Below are 23,247 nucleotides of genomic sequence, written 5' to 3'. Positions count from 1 at the left end.
ACACGTTTCACTTTATTAGAGAGAATCAGTCCACTTCATATAACCATGAAAACGAGACACCAAGGACACTAAGTTTCACTCCTCCGCCTGGACCTTCTCCAGGACCTTCTCCTCCACCTCGACCTTCTCCTCCACCTGGACCGTCTCCTCCACCTCCTCCTGAAAATAACATAAGAAAAATTCTCAAAAAAAGAAATATATATATTTCATAGGTTTGGCATAAAAAAATATTTTAACATAAATAACCTGCTGCATGTTTTCATGTATGATTGAATGTGTATATATGTATACATATATTTATATATGTATATATATCTATACATATATTTATATATGTATAGATATATATATATCTATACATATATTCATATATGTATATATATTTATATATGTATATATATACACACATATATACATAACTTGTAGTTTTTTTTATTGTTTTATGATTGATAATAAACACTTGATTTAAATATGTGCAGCATAAATATGTGCAGCATACATTATTATTATTAAAGGTCTTAAAGGAGCAATGTCTCTCATGACTTTTACTTTGGCGGGGCCAGGCTGTGAGTACTTCCTGTCTCTTTCGTTTGATCATCAATGTAAAAGTTCAGAAACCTGGAGCGGAGCAGATTTGTGATCAGCCTCCACCTGTTGCTGCAGCTCCATCACTTCCTGTCGTGCCTGAAAAAAACACAAGAAACAGTTTGAGGTCACTTCCTGTCGGCGGCCAGCGAATCGTGTGACAGACGTTCCAGATGTGACGGACCTGCTGCAGCTGTCTGTCCAGCTGCTGCCGCTGCTCCTGTTCCGCCTGCAGCCGGACGCACATCTGCTGCATCTGAGACCGCACCTGAGTTATTCAAATATTAGCATTAGCATATTAGCTTTTATTCATTTTATCTTTATTTTGATATAATTGTGTACGAAACTGTTGTTATTCTTGATAGTTTGGTGACATTTAATATGTATTTCGCTCCGTATTATTATGATTAAAATGTGGGTTTCTTTCTATGTAGAAGACAATTGTTGAAGGAAAGACCAAGTCCAGAGTCGTGCATCCCAAGTTGAGTGTCCCAAGTCGTGTGACACGTGTCCTGCGTCACGAGTCGTGCGACCTGTGCGACGGTTCAGACCTGAGTGAGCTCCTCACTGCAGCTCTGGGTGGTGCTCGCCTCCTCCAGCTGTTTCTCCAGCTGAGCTTCCAGCAGCATCATCTGCTCCTTCAGCTGAGACACAACAGACTCGACGTCTTTAGTCTCAGGAGGACGAACCTGCTGAGTGTCTTCTGTCTCCGTCCTCTTCGACTGAACTTTGTCCTCCAGCAGCTTCAGCTGATCCAGGACCTGTAGACACGACAGAGAGCTCATCAAGGTACAAATATGTTACAACTATGATATTTAATAAGAGTGCAGATTTAAATAATCATCTGATTCACATCAACAGAGACTTTAATAAGAGAATATGTTATATATTATCATACAATATTAGATATTATATATATATATGATAGATAATATGTTGTCATCAGAACATAAAGAAACATTATTGTGTTTGTTTGATCGCCGGTGAAAAATAATAATGAAACTAAACAAAACTAATGAAAGTGCGTTTTAATATTTCATTCATCAGTTGTTTTGAAACTTGATGAAGACGATCTAAACTCTCTTCATCGTGTGATGAAGATGAAGAGTATCCTCGTCTTCATCGTGTGATGATGAAGAGCGTCCTCGTCTTCATTGTGTACCGTTTGTTTTTGCTGCTCGGCTTCAGACAGTTTTCTCTTCCAGACGTTTTCTTCTTCTTCGGAGCGACGCTGTAAAGCCTGAAGCTCCGCCTCCTATCAGAGAACAACATTTTTTTACACGTTTATTGACATTAAGTTGTTGTTGTTCCTGCAGCAGCTTCGTGTTCTGATCAAACTTCGACTGAAACTGAACAACAAAATAATTTAAGAAACTCATCGACATCATCGAGATTATTAAAAATCAAAGATAAAAAACATCAGCGTTTTTAAGTTTTGTTCTTAATTTCTGTGAAAACGCTCTGAATATCCTGACATTTTACAACAAAAACTTCAGTAAAAGTTCCTAAAAATATTGTGAATTTTTTTCATTTGTCCTTAAAAAAGTTTCTGTGTTCTGAAAAACTTCTCAAACTCTTGAATGAGTTTATAGAAGAAGAAGAAACGTTTATAAACAATGAATCTGAATTGTAGCAAAACAAAGTTAGACTTAATCATAGCTCATGTGAGAAATCATTGGAACATTTTCCTGAAAATGTTTCCAAGTTAATCAAAGAAAGTCCTGAGTATCTATAACATTTTAAAGAAAAGTTATGGAAAATATTTTCATGAAGAATATTCTGAGTTTGTTTCTGTAGTTTGTTGGTTTCGTGTTTTTAACGTGGAGACGCCTGGAAGTTCAAATGCAGGGCATCAAACCTGGTCTCCACTTCAGTCTGGACACGTTTTTAAATTAAATCTTTTTTTAAAGTTGACTGTCATTAAAAACAAAGATCACTCTGATTGATTTTTAATGAACTGACCAGTGCCGCTTTAAGCTCCGCCTCTCGCTGCTCGCTCTGACGCTCTGAAGTGCTTTTGTCCTTCAGCTCCTGAAGAAGACGATGAGACGAAGAAAAGTCTGTAAATCTGTCATCTGTAACTTTATAATAATGAATGAATTAATTCATATTAATAATTATAATTTACAACTCATCTTCAGTTTTTATATTTGGACTCACGATGTGAGTTTGATGAAGTTCATCTTTGAGTTGCTGAAGTTCTTCCTCCAGACGGAGCAGCTGAGAGTCTTCCTCCAGACTGTCAACAACAAACAATAACGCCGTCAACAACAAACAACAACGTCAACAACAAACATTAAACACAATGTCAACAACAAACAAAACAACAAACACAAAGTCAACAGAGATGATCTGTGAAACAGCTGAATTATTGAATTTGAACTAAATGTTTAGTTTTATAAACTATAAACTATTTAGAGTTACTGACTCTGAATCAGTCATACCGAGCTCTAATAATAATAATAATAATAATAATAATGATAATAATAATAAAGGAACAGGTGAGTTTCTTACCTTTCAAACGGTTGATCAGACTCCGTCTCACTTCCTGATTCCTGAAGAAGAGATGAAGAAACGTTACAAAGTCTCAGGTTTACTTAAACTAAACCTTAGACTGTGTTTAGTTTATCTTGTTGTTTAGTTTTGATGTCAGACTGAAGGCCTTCACACACCACCTTCTGATTTTGTGTCCGATATGGTTAAAAATGTTGTCCGATGTTATTATTGTAGCGACTCTTGGTCAGGAAACCTACGAGACGTTATCCTACTTGTGGTCCTTTATTAGCGGACAGTACACAGGCTACTGTGGGTCGTAGCCTACGCCAAAACAACAGTTAACATTCTTAACAATCTGCTCCCGGTCATAGACTAACTCTCCACAGGCTAGCAGCACAAAGACAACATCCCACCTCACTCTCTCTGCCAATCCAGGCACGCTCGTGTGTGCCACCCACCTCCCATTGGTAGCTAGGATGATTGACAGGCTTCACAGGGCATGAGACCTTCACTGACCTCAGTAATTGCGATAACTAATCTTATGTAGAACTTCTTCCTGTAAACACAATAACTGATAACATAACAGCTTACATGACATTACATGTCACTCAGTCCGTTACATTATTATTAAATATATTAACACAAGAAATTAATGAAAATTATATTTTCAGCAGCTGAATCTCAAATCGTGGATGTCTTTGAACGCACCATTCTTTACGTATGAAACAAAAGGAAACTTTAACTAAAATAATCTGTGCTGGATTGACTGTCTGCAGGTTGATGAGCTAGTTTTGTGATGAAAAAGATATTTGCAGACTGATAAAACAATATATAAAAATGTGAAATCAGACATAAAGCTGTTTATATTTGCTATAAATATTAAAGTCTGCAAATATAAAGTCTGTTTTAACTTTTAGGATTCAGACTAAACGAGGAGTCTATCTGGTGATGTTGGCTGGAGTTTCTGAAGGTTCAACTAATCGCTAACGTTACCGTAAGCCAGTGGCGGGCCGTGCATTTTATACCTGGGCCTTCACTGTTGTCCTGCAGCTGAAATACCACCTTATAACCACATGATGGCGCCACACTAATTATTAGTTTCTAAGGCTGTAACTATGTACATATTAAATGTACGTACCTATGTACGTACCGTTCGGTATGAGACTTGCAATACGATTGAATAGTACTAGAGCATCTGGAAAATGCAGAAGCTTAAATTCAGGAAAACATAATGTTTTCTGCACTCATGGAGGACAGTGGTTCTCAGCTGGTCTGGCTGTGGGACCCACCATCACTCCTTAATGACAAGTCACAGCCCAAAGAGATGGTCTTATGATTTTACTTTCACAACTTGAACATTGAACATACTGCTCTGCAGTGTCTTTCCTCGTCTCAGTCCCCTGTGTCATGGTGTGTGTGGTACATCTCACTCAGTCAGAATGCCCATATTTGATTGGCTGAGCTGCATCACGTGATGTGATTCAGTACCCGACTAAGCCTCTGCTGTTAAGTTTCGTTTCACGATAGTCACGTGCTCGCCCACTGACCAATCACAGCGCACTCTGCACCTCGCGGCAGAGCTACACCTGAACACTGAGCTGCACGTAATGCTGACGTCATTATAGGCCGGCTCGCAGGCGCTGACACGTCAAAGAATACGCCCAACATGTCAAACTAAAGATCTGATTGGTTGAAGAATATGACAATCAACAATATCGTCCCCATTCACTTAACCTGCACATGGATGCACTTGTGAGTCTGCAGGCCTCTGGCTCTGTTCTTACCTAGAGACAGAGAGGTGAGATCTGATTGGATAAAAGCTCTACTTAAAACAAGCTGCACTGGAAGCAGAGCAACTGAGGAAGACAGCAGCTGTGCAATGAGAACATGAGATAATGGGGAAAATATGTTTATAAATTATAATACATGTAGTGTATTTAAGAAAAACTATTAGATTATAAAATAGATATAACTTTGTGATTCTGTTTAGGCCAGCAGAGAAGGCCTTGCAGGCCCTGACGGCCCACCACTGCCGTAAGCTAATGTTACTTTAAACTAATGTTGCCCTAAACTAACGTGTGCCCTAAACTATTGTTACCCGAAACTAAGGTTAGTTTAGAATGTTAGTTTAGGCTCACATTAGTTTATACTAAGGTTAGTTTAGACTAAGGTTAGTTTAGGGCACACAATAGTTTAGGCTAGCCTTAGTTTAAAACAGACATGTCAAACTCAAGGCCCGTTGGCCGAATCCGGCCCGCCACGTAATTTTATGTGGCCCGCGAATCCGCCAGCAAAAAAAAAAAGTTAGACTTGATAATAAAAATATCCCCATGGTCAAAATGATGTGATAGACATAGAGAAAGACATAAAAACAGAGAGACAAACAGACAGAGAGAGACAGAGACAGACAGAGCGATGTATATATTCAAATATTATTATATTGGTTTAAAAGCAATAGTTAAACAGTTGTTACCTGGACAGCAGCCTGGTTCTCCAACTGGTTCTTGAGCTCCTGTAGTTCAGAGTCTCTGGACTCCAGGGCCCCCTTCAGGTCTGATGTAAGAACAGCAGGAAAGTCCTGTTATTTACCACAGTGGTTCTGAGACATGTGGACGTGATGGAGACTACATTAGTTAGCTACATGCTAACAGAAACACTCACCGCTAACGGCAGCAGCTTCCCGCTGCGACATTTTCAGCTCCGACCGCACGTCCTCCAGTCGCTGCTTCAGAGCGCGCTCAGTGTCGTCACGGACCAGCTGTCAACAACAACAACACGGGTCACTTCCTGTCCGACAGCAGCTCCACTCGACGTATCGGCTGGTAGAATTGACACTTTCTGACCTGGGATCGGGACACCTCTTGCTCGGCGGTGGCCACCTTGACCTCCAGGTTCTTCCTGCGCTCCTCGTCAGCCCGGAGAGCGTCGGTACGCTCGGTCAACTCCCGACCCAGATGGACACAGTCCTGCCTGAGACGGGCCAGCTCTGCATTCTGTCTGTAGGGGGGGGGAGGGGTAGAACATAAATGGATCACTGGGTCCAACAGGGCCAGAGTCATGTGACTGAAAGTAGTTAGAAACAGTCCAATCAGAGTGCTTCATACTCGACACGATGCCTTCGTGTCATATTGGACCGATGAGAGAGATTCTACTGCTGAAGACTGCTTACAGGGTTGGTCTTGTGATGATAGAACTCTGTTAAATATGAGTTTGATTACATTGACTCATAACAACGACTTGGACGGTTTTGGAGAACTCGCTAGGTTTTATAGCTGCGGCTCGTTAGACCTGAACCGAACCGCTAACCGGGCCCCGACCTACCTGCTCTCGGCCTGGCTGGTGGCCTGGTTCAGGGCGTCCCGGAGGATGGAGTTCTCCTGCTGCAGTTGGGCCAGCTGAGCGTTGGAACCGTTCTCCAGCTGCTCCTGTAGACTCCCGATCTGTCGCAGATCAACGGACAGTTAGCTAAACATGCTACGAAGACAACTTGTCTGTGCCAGCTAACAACCAGTTCACCACAACTCAAGATGTGAGACTTTAAATTCAGTCTTGACAATGAAGCTTCCTCTGCTCTTCCACTGAAGAATCCAAACTAAACCATACCTTCTGGTTGAGCTGCTGGGTTTGTCTCAGGTGTTCCTGGTTGGTCGTCTCCATTGTGGCCCGCATGGCGTCGACCTTCTGAACCTGAGCGCCAAGCTCCGCCTTCAGACGGGCATCCAAAGACGCCATCTTGGATTTCTCTGCACCGAGTTCCTGAAGATGGAAACATGGCAAGTCGTATGACGTCGTGACGTCTCTCAGTGGTTTGTGGACATTTTGAAGCCTCAAGTTCGGCGTTTTGACTGTCGCCATCTTGTTTTTTTAGCAACCAGTGAACAGGAAGTGACCATATCTGGACTGAGGAGGAGTGATGTAGAGACGCCATATACGTCTCTGGTAGAGACCTGTCAATCACTGTGTAGCCCCGCCCTAAAGCATCCCCTGCTTTATGATCTGTTTGACTCTAAATGTACCATAATGTACTAAATGAACATCATGCTGTATTGAAGAAGACTTGAAACTAGAGATTGAGACATAAACTCATGTTTACAATGTTTACTGAGGTAATAAATCAAGAGAGAAGTAGAGTCATTTTCTCATAGACTTCTATACAACCAGAGGAGTCGCCCCCTGGTGGACATTAGAGAGAATGCAGAACTGGAGGTTGTCTCCTGGTTAATACTCTAATCCAGTGGTTCTCAAACTTTTTCTGTCGCGCCCCACTTTGGAGGAAGAAAAATGTTCATGCCTCACCGCCCCAACAAAATTGTAACAAAATGGTCTATGTTGAATTTTTATTGAAACAACATTTTGTGACTCCTCCATCTGTGCTTTTTCAAATAATAGAATAAAGAAAATTGCAATCACTTTTAAGTAAACCAGATTGCTCCATCAGACAAAAACTAATAAAATGTGCAATGACTTTGTTAGAACAATGCAAATAAAGTTATATCTGTGCAAAAAAGAACTACAATTTGGCAAAAAATAGCTTATTGCAATTGGCTGCAATTAACCTGTTTTGCACTAAACATCTTTTGAAGATAACAATGAAGTGCAACCTGTGAAAAACTAAACAAAACAAGTTTCATACTATCCGCAGCTAGTTTTCAGACATAAAACACAGACTGGTCTCTCCTCATCTCCAAAATGCTGATTCACAGTTCTTCATCTAGAATCCTGTGAAATCCTACAAAATGGAGTCAGTTGCCTTGTTTCAAATACTTATATTTACTGTTAATAATTACGTCTGTGTCGTTGTGTGTGATATTGTGATAGCAAATTTCCACAATGACTTATCTATCTGTTTTTTATTGTCTGACCACTCAGTGTTTTGGCCCTTTTTGTTTTAGTGAGGTTAATCAATGTCAGACATGGTCAGTGAGGGTCCTCTCAGGTTGAGTAGTATTGTGTGTGTGTCTTAATCAGGGGCATGATATTGTCAGCTTAGATGAGGGGCTGAATGGGGATGCAATCAGTGGACCTTTGAGTGATTAACCATTCAATGGTTAATCAGTGAATGGTCACTGTTGTCCAGATGTCCTTGTGATGAACTCCTCCTACCCCACAATGTGCTCAAGGCCTTTATAAGTCGTACACAACCAACACTCTAGGTGCCTTTCTCCTTCAGACCGCATTGCGGTCTGTATGATGATTGAACCTTCTCTGCACAGAGAATAAAGACTTTAAAGACAAACTTCTTTTCTCAATGTTTCTTAATTTCAGTATCATAGGACTCACTCTGTACTATTAAATATTTTTTCCACCACAATATTCCAAGGTATTTTGCTGCAGTTAGCCGATCCTAATGCTTTCCTTTACCTTGCCGAGCTCTCGGCAGCGGTTCTTGACGTTGGTGGCGCCGTCCTTCTCCTCCAGCTGTTTCTTCAGACCGGACGGGTCTCCTCTCTGATTGGCCTGAAGGTCAAACACAGACTCAAGGTCACCGCTGGATGAGGTATAATTAAAGAGTTTGGTTGATCGTTATCTCTTGAATGGTTTCTGTGTGACTGTATTGATCCAAGCTGATAAACTAGTTTTTGTTGTGACGTCAGGAGGTGAATGTTCCGATGTCCGGTCTCAGTTGTGTTTATCTACCAGCTGCCAGGAGTCGTGACGAACGGCGGCCTTCTGGTTCAGGACCTCCGTGAGTTTGTGCGTCTGGTCGTCGCTGAGCTTCGCGTTGGACACAGCTGCCAGGAGCTCGCCATACGGCAGCATCATGGAGGAGTCGGTCACTTACAGAAAAAAAACCCCTCAGTGTTCTGTTTAAATATTTCATAATTTACCTGAAATCCATATCTCAAGTTTACTCACCTGGCTCAGGTTTGTTCTTGGACTTTTTCTTGCTCGCCGTCTCTTTGGGTTCTTCAGTTTTAGCAGCAGAAGGTTCTTTGGTGACTTCGATGACGGCGTTCACCAGGAGAACGTCCGCCGCCGTGGCCGTGACCACAACTTCCTTAGCACCGGTTTCCACCACCTTGGCCGACTTCTTCTTCTTCTCCTTTGGCGAGGGCGCCGGAGGGGACTCCATGGTGGCGGCGGTGACCGTGGTGGGTTCCAGTTCAGGTGATGGTTCTGGTTCAGCTGATGGTTCTGGTTCAGGCTCAGCTGCAGGTTCTGGCTCAGATTCTGGCTCGGTATTACCCGCCACCTCCGGCTCCTCGCCACCGTCGCTGCCTGGTTCTGAGAACTTGTTGTCGGGCCGGTCCTCCTTCTTCTTGGCTTTGTTCTTCTTCTCCAAGGTCTTGTCCTTCTTCTTCTTCTCTGCTCTCTGCGGCCGCGTCCGGACGAGCTTGTGGCGTTGTTTGGCCTGCGCCTCCTCATACGACGTCTCCTTCATGGACAGCGTGGACACGAGGGCGATGCCCACCGCAGAGATGAACATGAACCCTCCGAAGACCACGAAGCCGAGTGTCTGCGGGTCGGAGACGTCCATGACCGGTCAGAGTGTCACACAGGAAGTCTGGAGGGTAAAGAAGGTTCTTTACTTCACAACAGGAAGTATGGAGGTGAAAGAAGGTTCTTTAGTTCACAACAGGAAGTCTGGAGGGAAAAGAAGGTTATTTAGTTCACAACAGGAAGTCTGGAGGTTAAATAAGGTTTTTCAGTTCACAACAGGAAGTCTGGAGGGAAAAGAAGGTTCTTTAGTTCACAACAGGAAGTCTGGAGGTTAAATAAGGTTTTTCAGTTCACAACAGGAAGTCTGGAGGGAAAAGAAGGTTCTTTAGTTCACAACAGAACACCTCAGAAACTAAAATGTCCGGATCCTATCCTGCTCTCCAGAAGATGAACCGTAATGCAGTACATTTACTCAGTACTGTAGTACACACAGTAAGTACTGTAGCACGGTTTTAGTTGAGTACTTTTCCTGATACTTTATACTGTATTTATTTATTCATACTGTCAGATTCAGATGTCTTGAGCTAAAAGAACATTTGACGAGTTCATGAAGTATTTTTTTATGATTCTATAATCTAATTTATCATCACGTTTTAGACTTAAGAACATTTTGTTCCCAAAAACAAAAACAAACTATCGACTTTTACTATATAAAGTTTTTGAACATCTCAACATATTTTACACAGAACGACGTGTCCGAGTCCACAGTTAACCCTTTGTACTGGGAACACAAACTCACACACACACACACACACACACACACACACACACACACGCACACACACCGTTATGTAACTCAGTTCAGTTTCTTCTGAACTCACTTTAAAGATTTAAAATAAAATAAAAACAGAAGTCACAGTGTTCTTATTATTTTATCAATATTTTATTTTATATTTAATATAAATATACTTCATAACATGTGAAACCTGCAGCTTTAAGAGGAGAAAACGTGTTTAAAGCTCCTGAAACATGAAACACAGACAGATGTTGTTTTTACAGATGTTTGGTTCATTAAACGTTTATGTCTGCAGCTTCTCTTTAAAACATCTCTTTGTCATAAAAACCTCAAGTCTTCAGTGTGTACTTTTACTTTCAGTGTATACTTTTACTGTCAGTGTGTACTTTTAGCTTCAGTGTTCAGCTTCAGTTTAAATGTTCAGTTTGAGTTTAAATATTGAAAGTTGCCCTCACCTGTTCGTTGTCTGTCAGGCTGCAGAGTCGTGGCACTTTCTCTGAACGGGACCTTAAGCCCCGCCCCCTCCACCGGCAGCGCAGCTCTCATTGGTCAGTCAGGTTCATGGGAGCTGTTCTCTCAAAACTATAGATTTGACAAATGTTGAGGTTGTATAATATCATATTTTATTTTTATTGTTTTAAGAATCAAAATGTTGAGTGTTTCCGGTTCACAGTGCTGACTGTTTTATTATATTAGTATAAATTATATTATAGTAGTAAAATACTATTTTTTTTAAATCTAACAGAATAAAGACAAATATTATTTTGGATTAAAATGTTTTTGTGTTGTTTTTATTGTTAGAAAATAATAAAAAAATGTATGAATTAACAGAAATAATGTATATTTAATTCATTCGAATAATGAATATTTAATTCAATAAAATGAAAACAACTAATAAATGATTATAGATTAAATAACGTTCAAACATTAATGCATCAATAATTACAATACAATTCTATATATTATTATGCGTTTATTTTAATGATAATACTTTTGTACTTAGATTGTGACGTACTTTTACTTCTAATGGAGTATTTCTACACTGTGGTACAAGTATAAGATGTGAGTACTTTTTCTGACCGCCAGAGGAGGAAGAACACGAAGAAGAACCCGCAACAGAAGAAGAAGAAGAAGAAGAAGAAGAAGCAGAAGCAGAAGCAGAAGAAGAGTGTGAGCCGACCTCAGAGCTAGTTAGCAGCTGGCTAACGTGAAGCTAACACTAACGTGATGTCTACGGTCTCTAAAGTGGTTCTGGCAGTTTCTGTGGTTCTGACTCTGAGCACCGTGTCTGCTGTTCACCTCAACCAGTCCTGGGACAGACAGGTAAACAGACAGCTAGACAGACAGGTAATCCGGTCTGACCCGAGCTAACGGGGCTTAGCTGTGGAGGTTAACGGAGCGGTGAGGTCACCGGAAGTTATCGTTTACAATTAAAACCGGACAAGCTGTTAACATTTAAACATTTAACGTAACGTTAAACATAAAAACAGAGTCACGCTAACAGATAGTCACAACATCCGGTACTGCTTTTCAAAATAAAGGCGTTCAGCGGCAGGTGAAGAGGACAGCGTTTGTTTGTGGAAGGAGGAGGAGGAGGAGGAGGGGGGGGGGGGTTCTCCGTTTGATTCTTCTTGTGGTTCTCCGTATGGTTCCTTGCGTGGTTCTCCGTGTGGTTCATGTGGTGTATATATACAGTGCCTTGCATATGTATTCACCCCCTTTACTGTAAAACCCCTAACAAAGATCTGGTGCGACCAATTGCCTTCACAAGTCACATCATTAGTAAATAGGGTCCAGCTGTCTGAAATGTAATCTCAGTATAAATACACCTGTTCTGTGAAGGTCTCAGAGTTTGTTAAAGAGCATTACTGAACAAACGGCATCATGAAGACCAAGGAGCTCACCAAACAGGTCAGGGATAAAGTTGTGAGAAGGCCGTCCACTAGGGCTGGGCGGCATTTTCTCCAACGCTCTGCAGGCCGGGTCACTATGTGCACAACGGCTCTCTGCAGAAATGCGGTGTTTTCATTGGTTCGCATGGTGTATTTCACCGGAAATCCCTGCTATGACGTAGAGGGAATTCCCACATTCAGTCTCGTTTTTTTCGGATGTGTAAAGTTCTCGCTTCGGACGGGAAAGTTGAACGTTTTGCTCCGAATAAAACCCCACATAGACCCTGATCGAGCAATCAGAGAACAATAGGATGTAAGTGGAGATGTTTAACCATATCTTCTCTGTAAACTGACGAAGTTTTGTCAAGATCTGACGATCAGATGCTTGTTATTAAGCTCTGGTTGAGTCATTGTGTATGTAGGCCATCGCACTGAAATCCATCATGGCTGCTTGGAATCGGCTCCAAATAATGCGCGATTAAACTATTCCCCATGCTTTTAAAAGTTGAAATAGCACCTCCTGGCTCTTCCAAAAGCATCCTAAGATATAATTTAAGTGCATTGTGTGGAGGGATCTGCTATGACGTTTCCGACGATGACAGATAATTCTTTGTCACGATTAGTAATTTGCGATGACACTTTTCTTAAGAAACTAATTGAAAACAATAGAGAGGAAAAGACGTTTTGTTTTAAAGTAAAATTGCCCTGATTTCTTTATTTTCCAATGGATTTTAACAATCTTAGTCTCATTTTGTTTTCTTTTTCAAGCTTAATCCAGTCAGGTAGATTTTAAAGGTTTTTGAGTAGTTTGAATTTTTTTGTCACCTACCTACCTACATTCCCCTGGGCCCTAAACCCCTCCATGGAAAGAAACGGGATCAGACCGTAGGATTTAGTTGTTAGTAGGTGTTGTTTAGGTTTATTTCTATCTCTCTAAATATATATATATATATATAAATAAAATTTAACTTTTTTTTTTTTTTGCTGGCGGATTCGCGGGCCACATAAAATGATGTGGCGGGCCGGATTCGGCCTGCGGGTCGGGAGTTTGAGACTCCTGGTCGAGAGCAGTGATTCTTAACCATGGGGCACGAGGGCCGCGGGACTGCATAGGTTATCAATTGAAGACACCAGAGATATCACTGTTATCCATGAGACGCTCAGTTACAATATAGCTTCCCACCACCTGGTGGCGGTAATGCGTCAGTCAGTTGTTTAACAAGCTGCAATAAGCAGAAGAAGACACTCAGCTAGCCTGTAGCGAAAGTTATGGATACGTTTTTAAAAAGAAAAAAATTAAGACGACAGTGGTGCCATACCCCCCCCAAAAGTCTAAATGTGTGCGCAAGTACAACAGCCCAAAATCCTCATCTTTGCAAATAAATCATCGATTTTCTTTAATTTCTTATGGATTTTTCACAAAAGGAGCCCAGACACACACTGTCCAAAGTCGCCATAACCGCTGCAAGTCGGATCTTGCAGCAGTTCGATGGAAAAAGAGACATTACAGATCCGACAATGTGCTATCAGATGTTACCATGGAGCTAGTGGCTTCAGAAAACGCTAGTACTTATAGTACAAACCGTATCTTCCTCTTATATAAGCCGTCAACCAACGTATCGCCTTTGCGTAACTGAGCTGCCCGCACACTCGATCGTGCGCTCGGCCGTGGCCATTCCGCACAGCAAGTCCGCTACTCACACACCACGTCTTCGACCTTATATACATAGTTTTTGCAATTTGCAAAGGCTAAAAATAAAAGGAAAATAATATAATATGAAAATATAAAGGGAGAAACACCTTTAGTTTGTCAGAACATCATTTGGTCACCATGTGTCCATTTGGGTCTCCAGATATACTGTTAGAGCTCCGCCTGGATCTCTTCATGAAGAAACTCTGTAGAATGGTCATACTTTGTCCAATCTTCTTCAGATTTGAGGCAGTTGTTCACTGATAGTGTAGTTACAGCCCTATACTGTCCTTTACCTGTACAGATACAGCCACCGGCAGTTATTTATACTGAAAGATACTTTTTAAATTTATGCAGACAAAAATCTTCAATTTGTACTGACTCCAAAGGCCCACTGCTCTGTTCCTGTGTGACCTACAGGTTTACTGACACTTTTGATGCATATAGTCAGTGGTTCAGAAGCTACAGCCATTTTAGTCAGATCAATTCGTTAAACTAATAGTGTTAATATTTGAATGGGCCCCGGGACACTTTGTACTTGAAAAGTTGGGCCCCGAGGTCAAAAAGGTTAAGAACCCCTGGTCTAGAGGCCTAAAGGCATCGAGACGCTGCCGTGTGTGTTTAATATTATCGGGTATTATTAGGGTTAACTTCATTAAAGTATAATATACTCATCGGTGGCTCTTGTGTTGTGTAGCGTCTCCACGAGGGTGTCGTCAGAGATCTGGAGCGACTGCAGAGGAAGAAGGAGAACCTCCGTCTGCTGGAGGAGCAGAAGATTCTGACCTCACAGCTGGAGGAGGAGAGACGACGCAGACAGTCGGAGCTCCGCCCACAAGACCAGTGAGAGACAGGTAACTACACAGACAACACACCTGTTCACACTCAGAGGACCGTTAATTACCTGGACCTGAAGTCTTTTCTGTCCCGTCAGGAGAGTTATGGTTAACTAAACTCACCCCAAAACCCGATAAGACCTGGAGTTAAGAGTTCTGCTATCGGTAGGGTTGGGTATCGTTTGGGTTTTTTCCGATACCGGTGCCTGAACCGATACTTTTTTCTTCAAATTGAACAATATAACCCAGACCCAATTTGCGCACTCTTTGGCTTAATACCAGAAGACTTCCGTGCCCATTTACCAAATAAAGCCAATGTGGTCGTAGCCTTCACAACACTCCTTGCCCGACGTTTGATCCTTCTGAGATGGAAGCAACGTGCCCCCCCATCGTTCTCCCACTGAGTCAAAGATGTCATGTATTTCTTGACACTTGGAAAAATTAAATATACTCTCAGTGTCCTCCCAAACCTTTCGTAACGTATGGAGACCCTTTCTAGAATACTACGACTCCTTACAAGAACCTCTCGACAAAGACTAATGTGGATCCCCTATCCGCCCCATAGCAACAGTGAGCAGCCCCCCCCTCCTTTTTTTTATTTTAATTTTAATTTATTTTTGTTTTCTTTAGCTATTAATCATTTTAGTTTTTACATGTAACTTATTTTTATTTTCCAAATTGCTTTACTTTGCCTGATCGATTTAATGCAATTATTTGATATTATCTCTGCATCTCCGTCACCTGAATATACCTGCATTTACCTGAATGTATAAGTTCCATAGCCCGTAACCCTGCATTGGGTGGGCAGGGTCGGGAATGAGGTTTTAAATTTCAATCTGTAATTGCCCTCAGACATGTGTAATCCTCTTCCCTGGTGGGATAAAAACTGTGAAAATCAATAAAACATATTTACAAAAAAAAAAATTTAACAATATAGTAATTGTTAAAGTATACTATAAATATAAATAAATACAAAACACTTGGCTTCATACTACAGCTTCAAACTTTTTAACTTTAAACTATGAATATATTAACTGTTAACAGTTTACAGTATACTTAAATAAATATAGATTAAATAAATACAAAACACACACACTCTACACACACTACAGCTTCAAACTTCAGCAATTATTTTTGCAGAAATATGAGCATATTTGCCTTCTCTTGTAAAATAAGACCTCTCCTGACTTATTTTATTTTATTTAACCAGTTGGTGGCGCTAATGCGCCAATTCGTCGTTTGCCAACCGCCACTACACCTCAAAGAAGAAGAAGAAGAAAGTTTTGCGTGCCTGTGTTGTTGTGCTTATGAGCGGCAGCGCTAACTACCCGGATGTCGATGGAGGAAGTCAGTAGCCTGCCAGCCGTTTGACATATCTCGTTCTCGTTCTTTGTGTTTTTAATAAATCATGGCCGAAGCTTCGTCAGAATGATGGAGCGGTTTGTTTCTAAGCGCACACGGCTCGTCCGGTTGTAATAATACCATGAGTGAAGAGTGGAGGACCAATGCTATCGTTAGCATCTGTCCTAGGACGAGCTAACCTAGGACGGAGTCGCCAGAGTAGTGTAAAAAAAGTATTTTAATCGGCCCAGGCACCGAAAGGAAGCACCGAAATCTGCCTTGCATTTCGGTCCGGTAGATACCGGTCGTATAGGAACCGGTACCGCACCGATTTTCGGTACCCAACCCTAGCTATCGGTACTTTAGAAGTTCTGGAGTGAGACATCCTTTCTCTGTCTTTGCTCGATGGGCGAAGTCGTGCTTTACTCTCAGTTCATGTCCACACGACTACATTTCTGTTTTCAAACTCACATCTTCTGCTGCGTTTACAATGAGCGTCTAAACTAGAACAGAGTTATAGAGCACAGAACACACAAGTTTATAAACTCAGAGGTTACCTCCTAGTGTAGACGGACGTAAACAGATAAGTTTATAAACTCAGAGGTTACCTCCTAGTGTAGATGTAAACAGATAAGTTTATAAACTCAGAGGTTACCTCCAAGTGTAGATGTAAACAGATAAGTTTATATACTCAGAGGTTACCTCCTAGTGTAGATGTAAACAGATAAGTTTATATACTCAGAGGTTACCTTCTAGTGTAGACGGACGTAAACAGATAAGTTTATATACTCAGAGGTTACCTCCTAGTGTAGATGTAAACAGATAAGTTTATAAACTCAGAGGTTACCTCCTAGTGTGGATGTAAACAGATAAGTTTATATACTCAGAGGTTACCTCCTAGTGTAGACGTAAACAGATAAGTTTATAAACTCAGAGGTTACCTCCTAGTGTAGATGTAAACAGATAAGTTTATAAACTCAGAGGTTACCTCCTAGTGTAGATGTAAACAGATAAGTTTATATACTCAGAGGTTACCTCCTAGTGTAGATGTAAACAGATAAGTTTATATACTCAGAGGTTACCTTCTAGTGTAGACGGACGTAAACAGATACGTTTATAAACTCAGAGGTTACCTCCTAGTGTAGACGTAAACAGATAAGTTTATATACTCAGAGGTTACCTCCTAGTGTAGATGTAAACAGATAAGTTTATATACTCAGAGGTTACCTCCTAGTGTAGATGTAAACAGATAAGTTTATATACTCAGAGGTTACCTTCTAGTGTAGACGTAAACAGATAAGTTTATAAACTCAGAGGTTACCTCCTAGTGTAGACGTAAACAGATAAGTTTATAAACTCAGAGGTTACCTCCTAGTGTAGACGGACGTAAACAGATAAGTTTATAAACTCAGAGGTTACCTCCTAGTGTAGATGTAAACAGATAAGTTTATAAACTCAGAGGTTACCTCCTAGTGTAGACGTAAACAGATAAGTTTATATACTCAGAGGTTACCTCCTAGTGTAGATGTAAACAGATAAGTTTATATACTCAGAGGTTACCTCCTAGTGTAGATGTAAACAGATAAGTTTATATACTCAGAGGTTACCTCCTAGTGTAGATGTAAACAGATAAGTTTATAAACTCAGAGGTTACCTCCTAGTGTAGATGTAAACAGATAAGTTTATATACTCAGAGGTTACCTCCTAGTGTAGATGTAAACAGATAAGTTTATATACTCAGAGGTTACCTTCTAGTGTAGACGGACGTAAACAGATACGTTTATAAACTCAGAGGTTACCTCCTAGTGTAGACGTAAACAGATAAGTTTATATACTCAGAGGTTACCTCCTAGTGTAGATGTAAACAGATAAGTTTATAAACTCAGAGGTTACCTCCTAGTGTAGACGTAAACAGATAAGTTTATAAACTCAGAGGTTACCTCCTAGTGTAGACGTAAACAGATAAGTTTATAAACTCAGAGGTTACCTCCTAGTGTAGATGTAAACAGATAAGTTTATAAACTCAGAGGTTACCTCCTAGTGTAGATGTAAACAGATAAGTTTATAAACTCAGAGGTTACCTCCTAGTGTAGATGTAAACAGATAAGTTTATATACTCAGAGGTTACCTCCTAGTGTAGACGGACGTAAACAGATAAGTTTATATACTCAGAGGTTACCTCCTAGTGTAGACGGACGTAAACAGATAAGTTTATAAACTCAGAGGTTACCTCCTAGTGTAGACGGACGTAAACAGATAAGTTTATAAACTCAGAGGTTACCTCCTAGTGTAGACGGACGTAAACAGATACGTTTATATACTCAGAGGTTACCTCCTAGTGTAGACGGACGTAAACAGATAAGTTTATAAACTCAGAGGTTACCTCCTAGTGTAGACGGACGTAAACAGATAAGTTTATATACTCAGAGGTTACCTCCTAGTGTAGACGTAAACAGATAAGTTTATATACTCAGAGGTTACCTCCTAGTGTAGATGTAAACAGATAAGTTTATAAACTCAGAGGTTACCTCCTAGTGTAGATGTAAACAGATAAGTTTATATACTCAGAGGTTACCTCCTAGTGTAGATGTAAACAGATAAGTTTATATACTCAGAGGTTACCTCCTAGTGTAGACGGACGTAAACAGATAAGTTTATATACTCAGAGGTTACCTTCTAGTGTAGACGGACGTAAACAGATAAGTTTATAAACTCAGAGGTTACCTCCTAGTGTAGACGTAAACAGATAAGTTTATAAACTCAGAGGTTACCTCCTAGTGTAGACGGACGTAAACAGATAAGTTTATAAACTCAGAGGTTACCTCCTAGTGTAGACGGACGTAAACAGATAAGTTTATATACTCAGAGGTTACCTCCTAGTGTAGACGGACGTAAACAGATAAGTTTATATACTCAGAGGTTACCTCCTAGTGTAGACGGACGTAAACAGATAAGTTTATAAACTCAGAGGTTACCTCCTAGTGTAGACGTAAACAGATAAGTTTATATACTCAGAGGTTACCTCCTAGTGTAGACGTAAACAGATAAGTTTATATACTCAGAGGTTACCTCCTAGTGTAGACGGACGTAAACAGATAAGTTTATAAACTCAGAGGTTACCTCCTAGTGTAGATGTAAACAGATAAGTTTATATACTCAGAGGTTACCTCCTAGTGTAGACGGACGTAAACAGATAAGTTTATAAACTCAGAGGTTACCTCCTAGTGTAGACGTAAACAGATAAGTTTATAAACTCAGAGGTTACCTCCTAGTGTAGATGTAAACAGATAAGTTTATAAACTCAGAGGTTACCTCCTAGTGTAGATGTAAACAGATAAGTTTATAAACTCAGAGGTTACCTCCTAGTGTAGACGGACGTAAACAGATAAGTTTATAAACTCAGAGGTTACCTCCTAGTGTAGACGTAAACAGATAAGTTTATAAACTCAGAGGTTACCTCCTAGTGTAGACGTAAACAGATAAGTTTATAAACTCAGAGGTTACCTCCTAGTGTAGACGTAAACAGATAAGTTTATAAACTCAGAGGTTACCTCCTAGTGTAGACGTAAACAGATAAGTTTATAAACTCAGAGGTTACCTCCTAGTGTAGATGTAAACAGATAAGTTTATAAACTCAGAGGTTACCTCCAAGTGTAGACGTAAACAGATAAGTTTATATACTCAGAGGTTACCTTCTAGTGTAGACGGACGTAAACAGATACGTTTATAAACTCAGAGGTTACCTCCTAGTGTAGACGTAAACAGATAAGTTTATATACTCAGAGGTTACCTCCTAGTGTAGATGTAAACAGATAAGTTTATATACTCAGAGGTTACCTCCTAGTGTAGATGTAAACAGATAAGTTTATATACTCAGAGGTTACCTTCTAGTGTAGACGTAAACAGATAAGTTTATAAACTCAGAGGTTACCTCCTAGTGTAGACGTAAACAGATAAGTTTATAAACTCAGAGGTTACCTCCTAGTGTAGACGGACGTAAACAGATAAGTTTATAAACTCAGAGGTTACCTCCTAGTGTAGATGTAAACAGATAAGTTTATAAACTCAGAGGTTACCTCCTAGTGTAGACGTAAACAGATAAGTTTATATACTCAGAGGTTACCTCCTAGTGTAGATGTAAACAGATAAGTTTATATACTCAGAGGTTACCTCCTAGTGTAGATGTAAACAGATAAGTTTATATACTCAGAGGTTACCTCCTAGTGTAGATGTAAACAGATAAGTTTATAAACTCAGAGGTTACCTCCTAGTGTAGATGTAAACAGATAAGTTTATATACTCAGAGGTTACCTCCTAGTGTAGATGTAAACAGATAAGTTTATATACTCAGAGGTTACCTTCTAGTGTAGACGGACGTAAACAGATACGTTTATAAACTCAGAGGTTACCTCCTAGTGTAGACGTAAACAGATAAGTTTATATACTCAGAGGTTACCTCCTAGTGTAGATGTAAACAGATAAGTTTATAAACTCAGAGGTTACCTCCTAGTGTAGACGTAAACAGATAAGTTTATAAACTCAGAGGTTACCTCCTAGTGTAGACGTAAACAGATAAGTTTATAAACTCAGAGGTTACCTCCTAGTGTAGATGTAAACAGATAAGTTTATAAACTCAGAGGTTACCTCCTAGTGTAGATGTAAACAGATAAGTTTATAAACTCAGAGGTTACCTCCTAGTGTAGATGTAAACAGATAAGTTTATATACTCAGAGGTTACCTCCTAGTGTAGACGGACGTAAACAGATAAGTTTATATACTCAGAGGTTACCTCCTAGTGTAGACGGACGTAAACAGATAAGTTTATAAACTCAGAGGTTACCTCCTAGTGTAGACGGACGTAAACAGATAAGTTTATAAACTCAGAGGTTACCTCCTAGTGTAGACGGACGTAAACAGATAAGTTTATATACTCAGAGGTTACCTCCTAGTGTAGACGGACGTAAACAGATAAGTTTATAAACTCAGAGGTTACCTCCTAGTGTAGACGGACGTAAACAGATAAGTTTATATACTCAGAGGTTACCTCCTAGTGTAGATGTAAACAGATAAGTTTATAAACTCAGAGGTTACCTCCTAGTGTAGATGTAAACAGATAAGTTTATATACTCAGAGGTTACCTCCTAGTGTAGATGTAAACAGATAAGTTTATATACTCAGAGGTTACCTCCTAGTGTAGACGGACGTAAACAGATAAGTTTATATACTCAGAGGTTACCTTCTAGTGTAGACGGACGTAAACAGATAAGTTTATAAACTCAGAGGTTACCTCCTAGTGTAGACGTAAACAGATAAGTTTATAAACTCAGAGGTTACCTCCTAGTGTAGACGGACGTAAACAGATAAGTTTATAAACTCAGAGGTTACCTCCTAGTGTAGACGGACGTAAACAGATAAGTTTATATACTCAGAGGTTACCTCCTAGTGTAGACGGACGTAAACAGATAAGTTTATATACTCAGAGGTTACCTCCTAGTGTAGACGGACGTAAACAGATAAGTTTATAAACTCAGAGGTTACCTCCTAGTGTAGACGTAAACAGATAAGTTTATATACTCAGAGGTTACCTCCTAGTGTAGACGTAAACAGATAAGTTTATATACTCAGAGGTTACCTCCTAGTGTAGACGGACGTAAACAGATAAGTTTATAAACTCAGAGGTTACCTCCTAGTGTAGATGTAAACAGATAAGTTTATATACTCAGAGGTTACCTCCTAGTGTAGACGGACGTAAACAGATAAGTTTATAAACTCAGAGGTTACCTCCTAGTGTAGACGTAAACAGATAAGTTTATAAACTCAGAGGTTACCTCCTAGTGTAGATGTAAACAGATAAGTTTATAAACTCAGAGGTTACCTCCTAGTGTAGATGTAAACAGATAAGTTTATAAACTCAGAGGTTACCTCCTAGTGTAGACGGACGTAAACAGATAAGTTTATAAACTCAGAGGTTACCTCCTAGTGTAGACGTAAACAGATAAGTTTATAAACTCAGAGGTTACCTCCTAGTGTAGACGTAAACAGATAAGTTTATAAACTCAGAGGTTACCTCCTAGTGTAGACGTAAACAGATAAGTTTATAAACTCAGAGGTTACCTCCTAGTGTAGACGTAAACAGATAAGTTTATAAACTCAGAGGTTACCTCCTAGTGTAGATGTAAACAGATAAGTTTATAAACTCAGAGGTTACCTCCAAGTGTAGACGTAAACAGATAAGTTTATAAACTCAGAGGTTACCTCCTAGTGTAGACGTAAACAGATAAGTTTATATACTCAGAGGTTACCTCCTAGTGTAGACGTAAACAGATAAGTTTATAAACTCAGAGGTTACCTCCTAGTGTAGATGTAAACAGATAAGTTTATAAACTCAGAGGTTACCTCCAAGTGTAGACGTAAACAGATAAGTTTATATACTCAGAGGTTACCTCCTAGTGTAGACGTAAACAGATAAGTTTATATACTCAGAGGTTACCTCCTAGTGTAGACGTAAACAGATAAGTTTATATACTCAGAGGTTACCTCCTAGTGTAGACGTAAACAGATAAGTTTATATACTCAGAGGTTACCTCCTAGTGTAGACGTAAACAGATAAGTTTATATACTCAGAGGTTACCTCCAAGTGTAGACGTAAACAGATAAGTTTATATACTCAGAGGTTACCTCCTAGTGTAGACGTAAACAGATAAGTTTATATACTCAGAGGTTACCTCCTAGTGTAGATGTAAACAGATAAGTTTATATACTCAGAGGTTACCTCCTAGTGTAGACGTAAACAGATAAGTTTATAAACTCAGAGGTTACCTCCTAGTGTAGACGTAAACAGATAAGTTTATAAACTCAGAGGTTACCTCCTAGTGTAGATGTAAACAGATAAGTTTATAAACTCAGAGGTTACCTCCTAGTGTAGATGTAAACAGATAAGTTTATATACTCAGAGGTTACCTCCTAGTGTAGATGTAAACAGATAAGTTTATAAACTCAGAGGTTACCTCCTAGTGTAGATGTAAACAGATAAGTTTATATACTCAGAGGTTACCTCCTAGTGTAGATGTAAACAGATAAGTTTATAAACTCAGAGGTTACCTCCTAGTGTAGATGTAAACAGATAAGTTTATATACTCAGAGGTTACCTCCTAGTGTAGACGTAAACAGATAAGTTTATAAACTCAGAGGTTACCTCCTAGTGTAGACGGAGAGACAGACAGACAGACT

General features: G+C 39.9%; 2 protein-coding genes across 4 annotated transcripts; one reads left to right on the top strand and one right to left on the bottom strand.

The window, feature by feature from the left end:
- Positions 1–10,755, bottom strand: rrbp1b (ribosome binding protein 1b). Of its 3 annotated transcripts, none has more exons than XM_079278545.1 (17): positions 10,714–10,755; positions 8,938–9,586; positions 8,719–8,858; positions 8,443–8,538; positions 6,685–6,837; positions 6,403–6,521; positions 5,925–6,078; positions 5,743–5,839; positions 5,555–5,634; positions 3,100–3,140; positions 2,746–2,824; positions 2,548–2,616; positions 1,748–1,840; positions 1,137–1,346; positions 770–853; positions 619–684; positions 1–159 (listed from the first exon to the last, which is right to left on the bottom strand). In XM_079278545.1, the coding sequence occupies exons 2-17, from the start codon at positions 9,557–9,559 to the stop codon at positions 76–78; spliced, it is 2,187 nt and encodes a 728-aa protein (XP_079134671.1). In that variant the 5' UTR covers positions 9,560–9,586; positions 10,714–10,755; the 3' UTR covers positions 1–75. The 3 variants fall into 3 exon arrangements, with proteins under 3 accessions (XP_079134671.1, XP_079134672.1, XP_079134670.1); XM_079278546.1 differs by having other exon boundaries at positions 1,275–1,346; positions 8,938–9,666; positions 10,714–10,731; XM_079278544.1 differs by having other exon boundaries at positions 8,938–9,666; positions 10,714–10,730.
- A 623-nt stretch (positions 10,756–11,378) lies between these two features.
- Positions 11,379–14,687, top strand: pet117 (PET117 cytochrome c oxidase chaperone; the record flags this gene model as incomplete). Its single annotated transcript, XM_079278438.1, has 2 exons — positions 11,379–11,581; positions 14,538–14,687. The coding sequence occupies exons 1-2, from the start codon at positions 11,486–11,488 to the stop codon at positions 14,685–14,687; spliced, it is 246 nt and encodes an 81-aa protein (XP_079134564.1). The 5' UTR covers positions 11,379–11,485.
- Between the last annotated feature and the right edge of the window lie 8,560 nt (positions 14,688–23,247).

Source organism: Melanostigma gelatinosum (assembly GCF_949748355.1).
Source record: "Melanostigma gelatinosum genome assembly, chromosome: 11".
Classification (NCBI taxonomy): domain Eukaryota; kingdom Metazoa; phylum Chordata; class Actinopteri; order Perciformes; family Zoarcidae; genus Melanostigma; species Melanostigma gelatinosum.
This window is presented reverse-complemented; position numbering and strand designations above follow the sequence as displayed.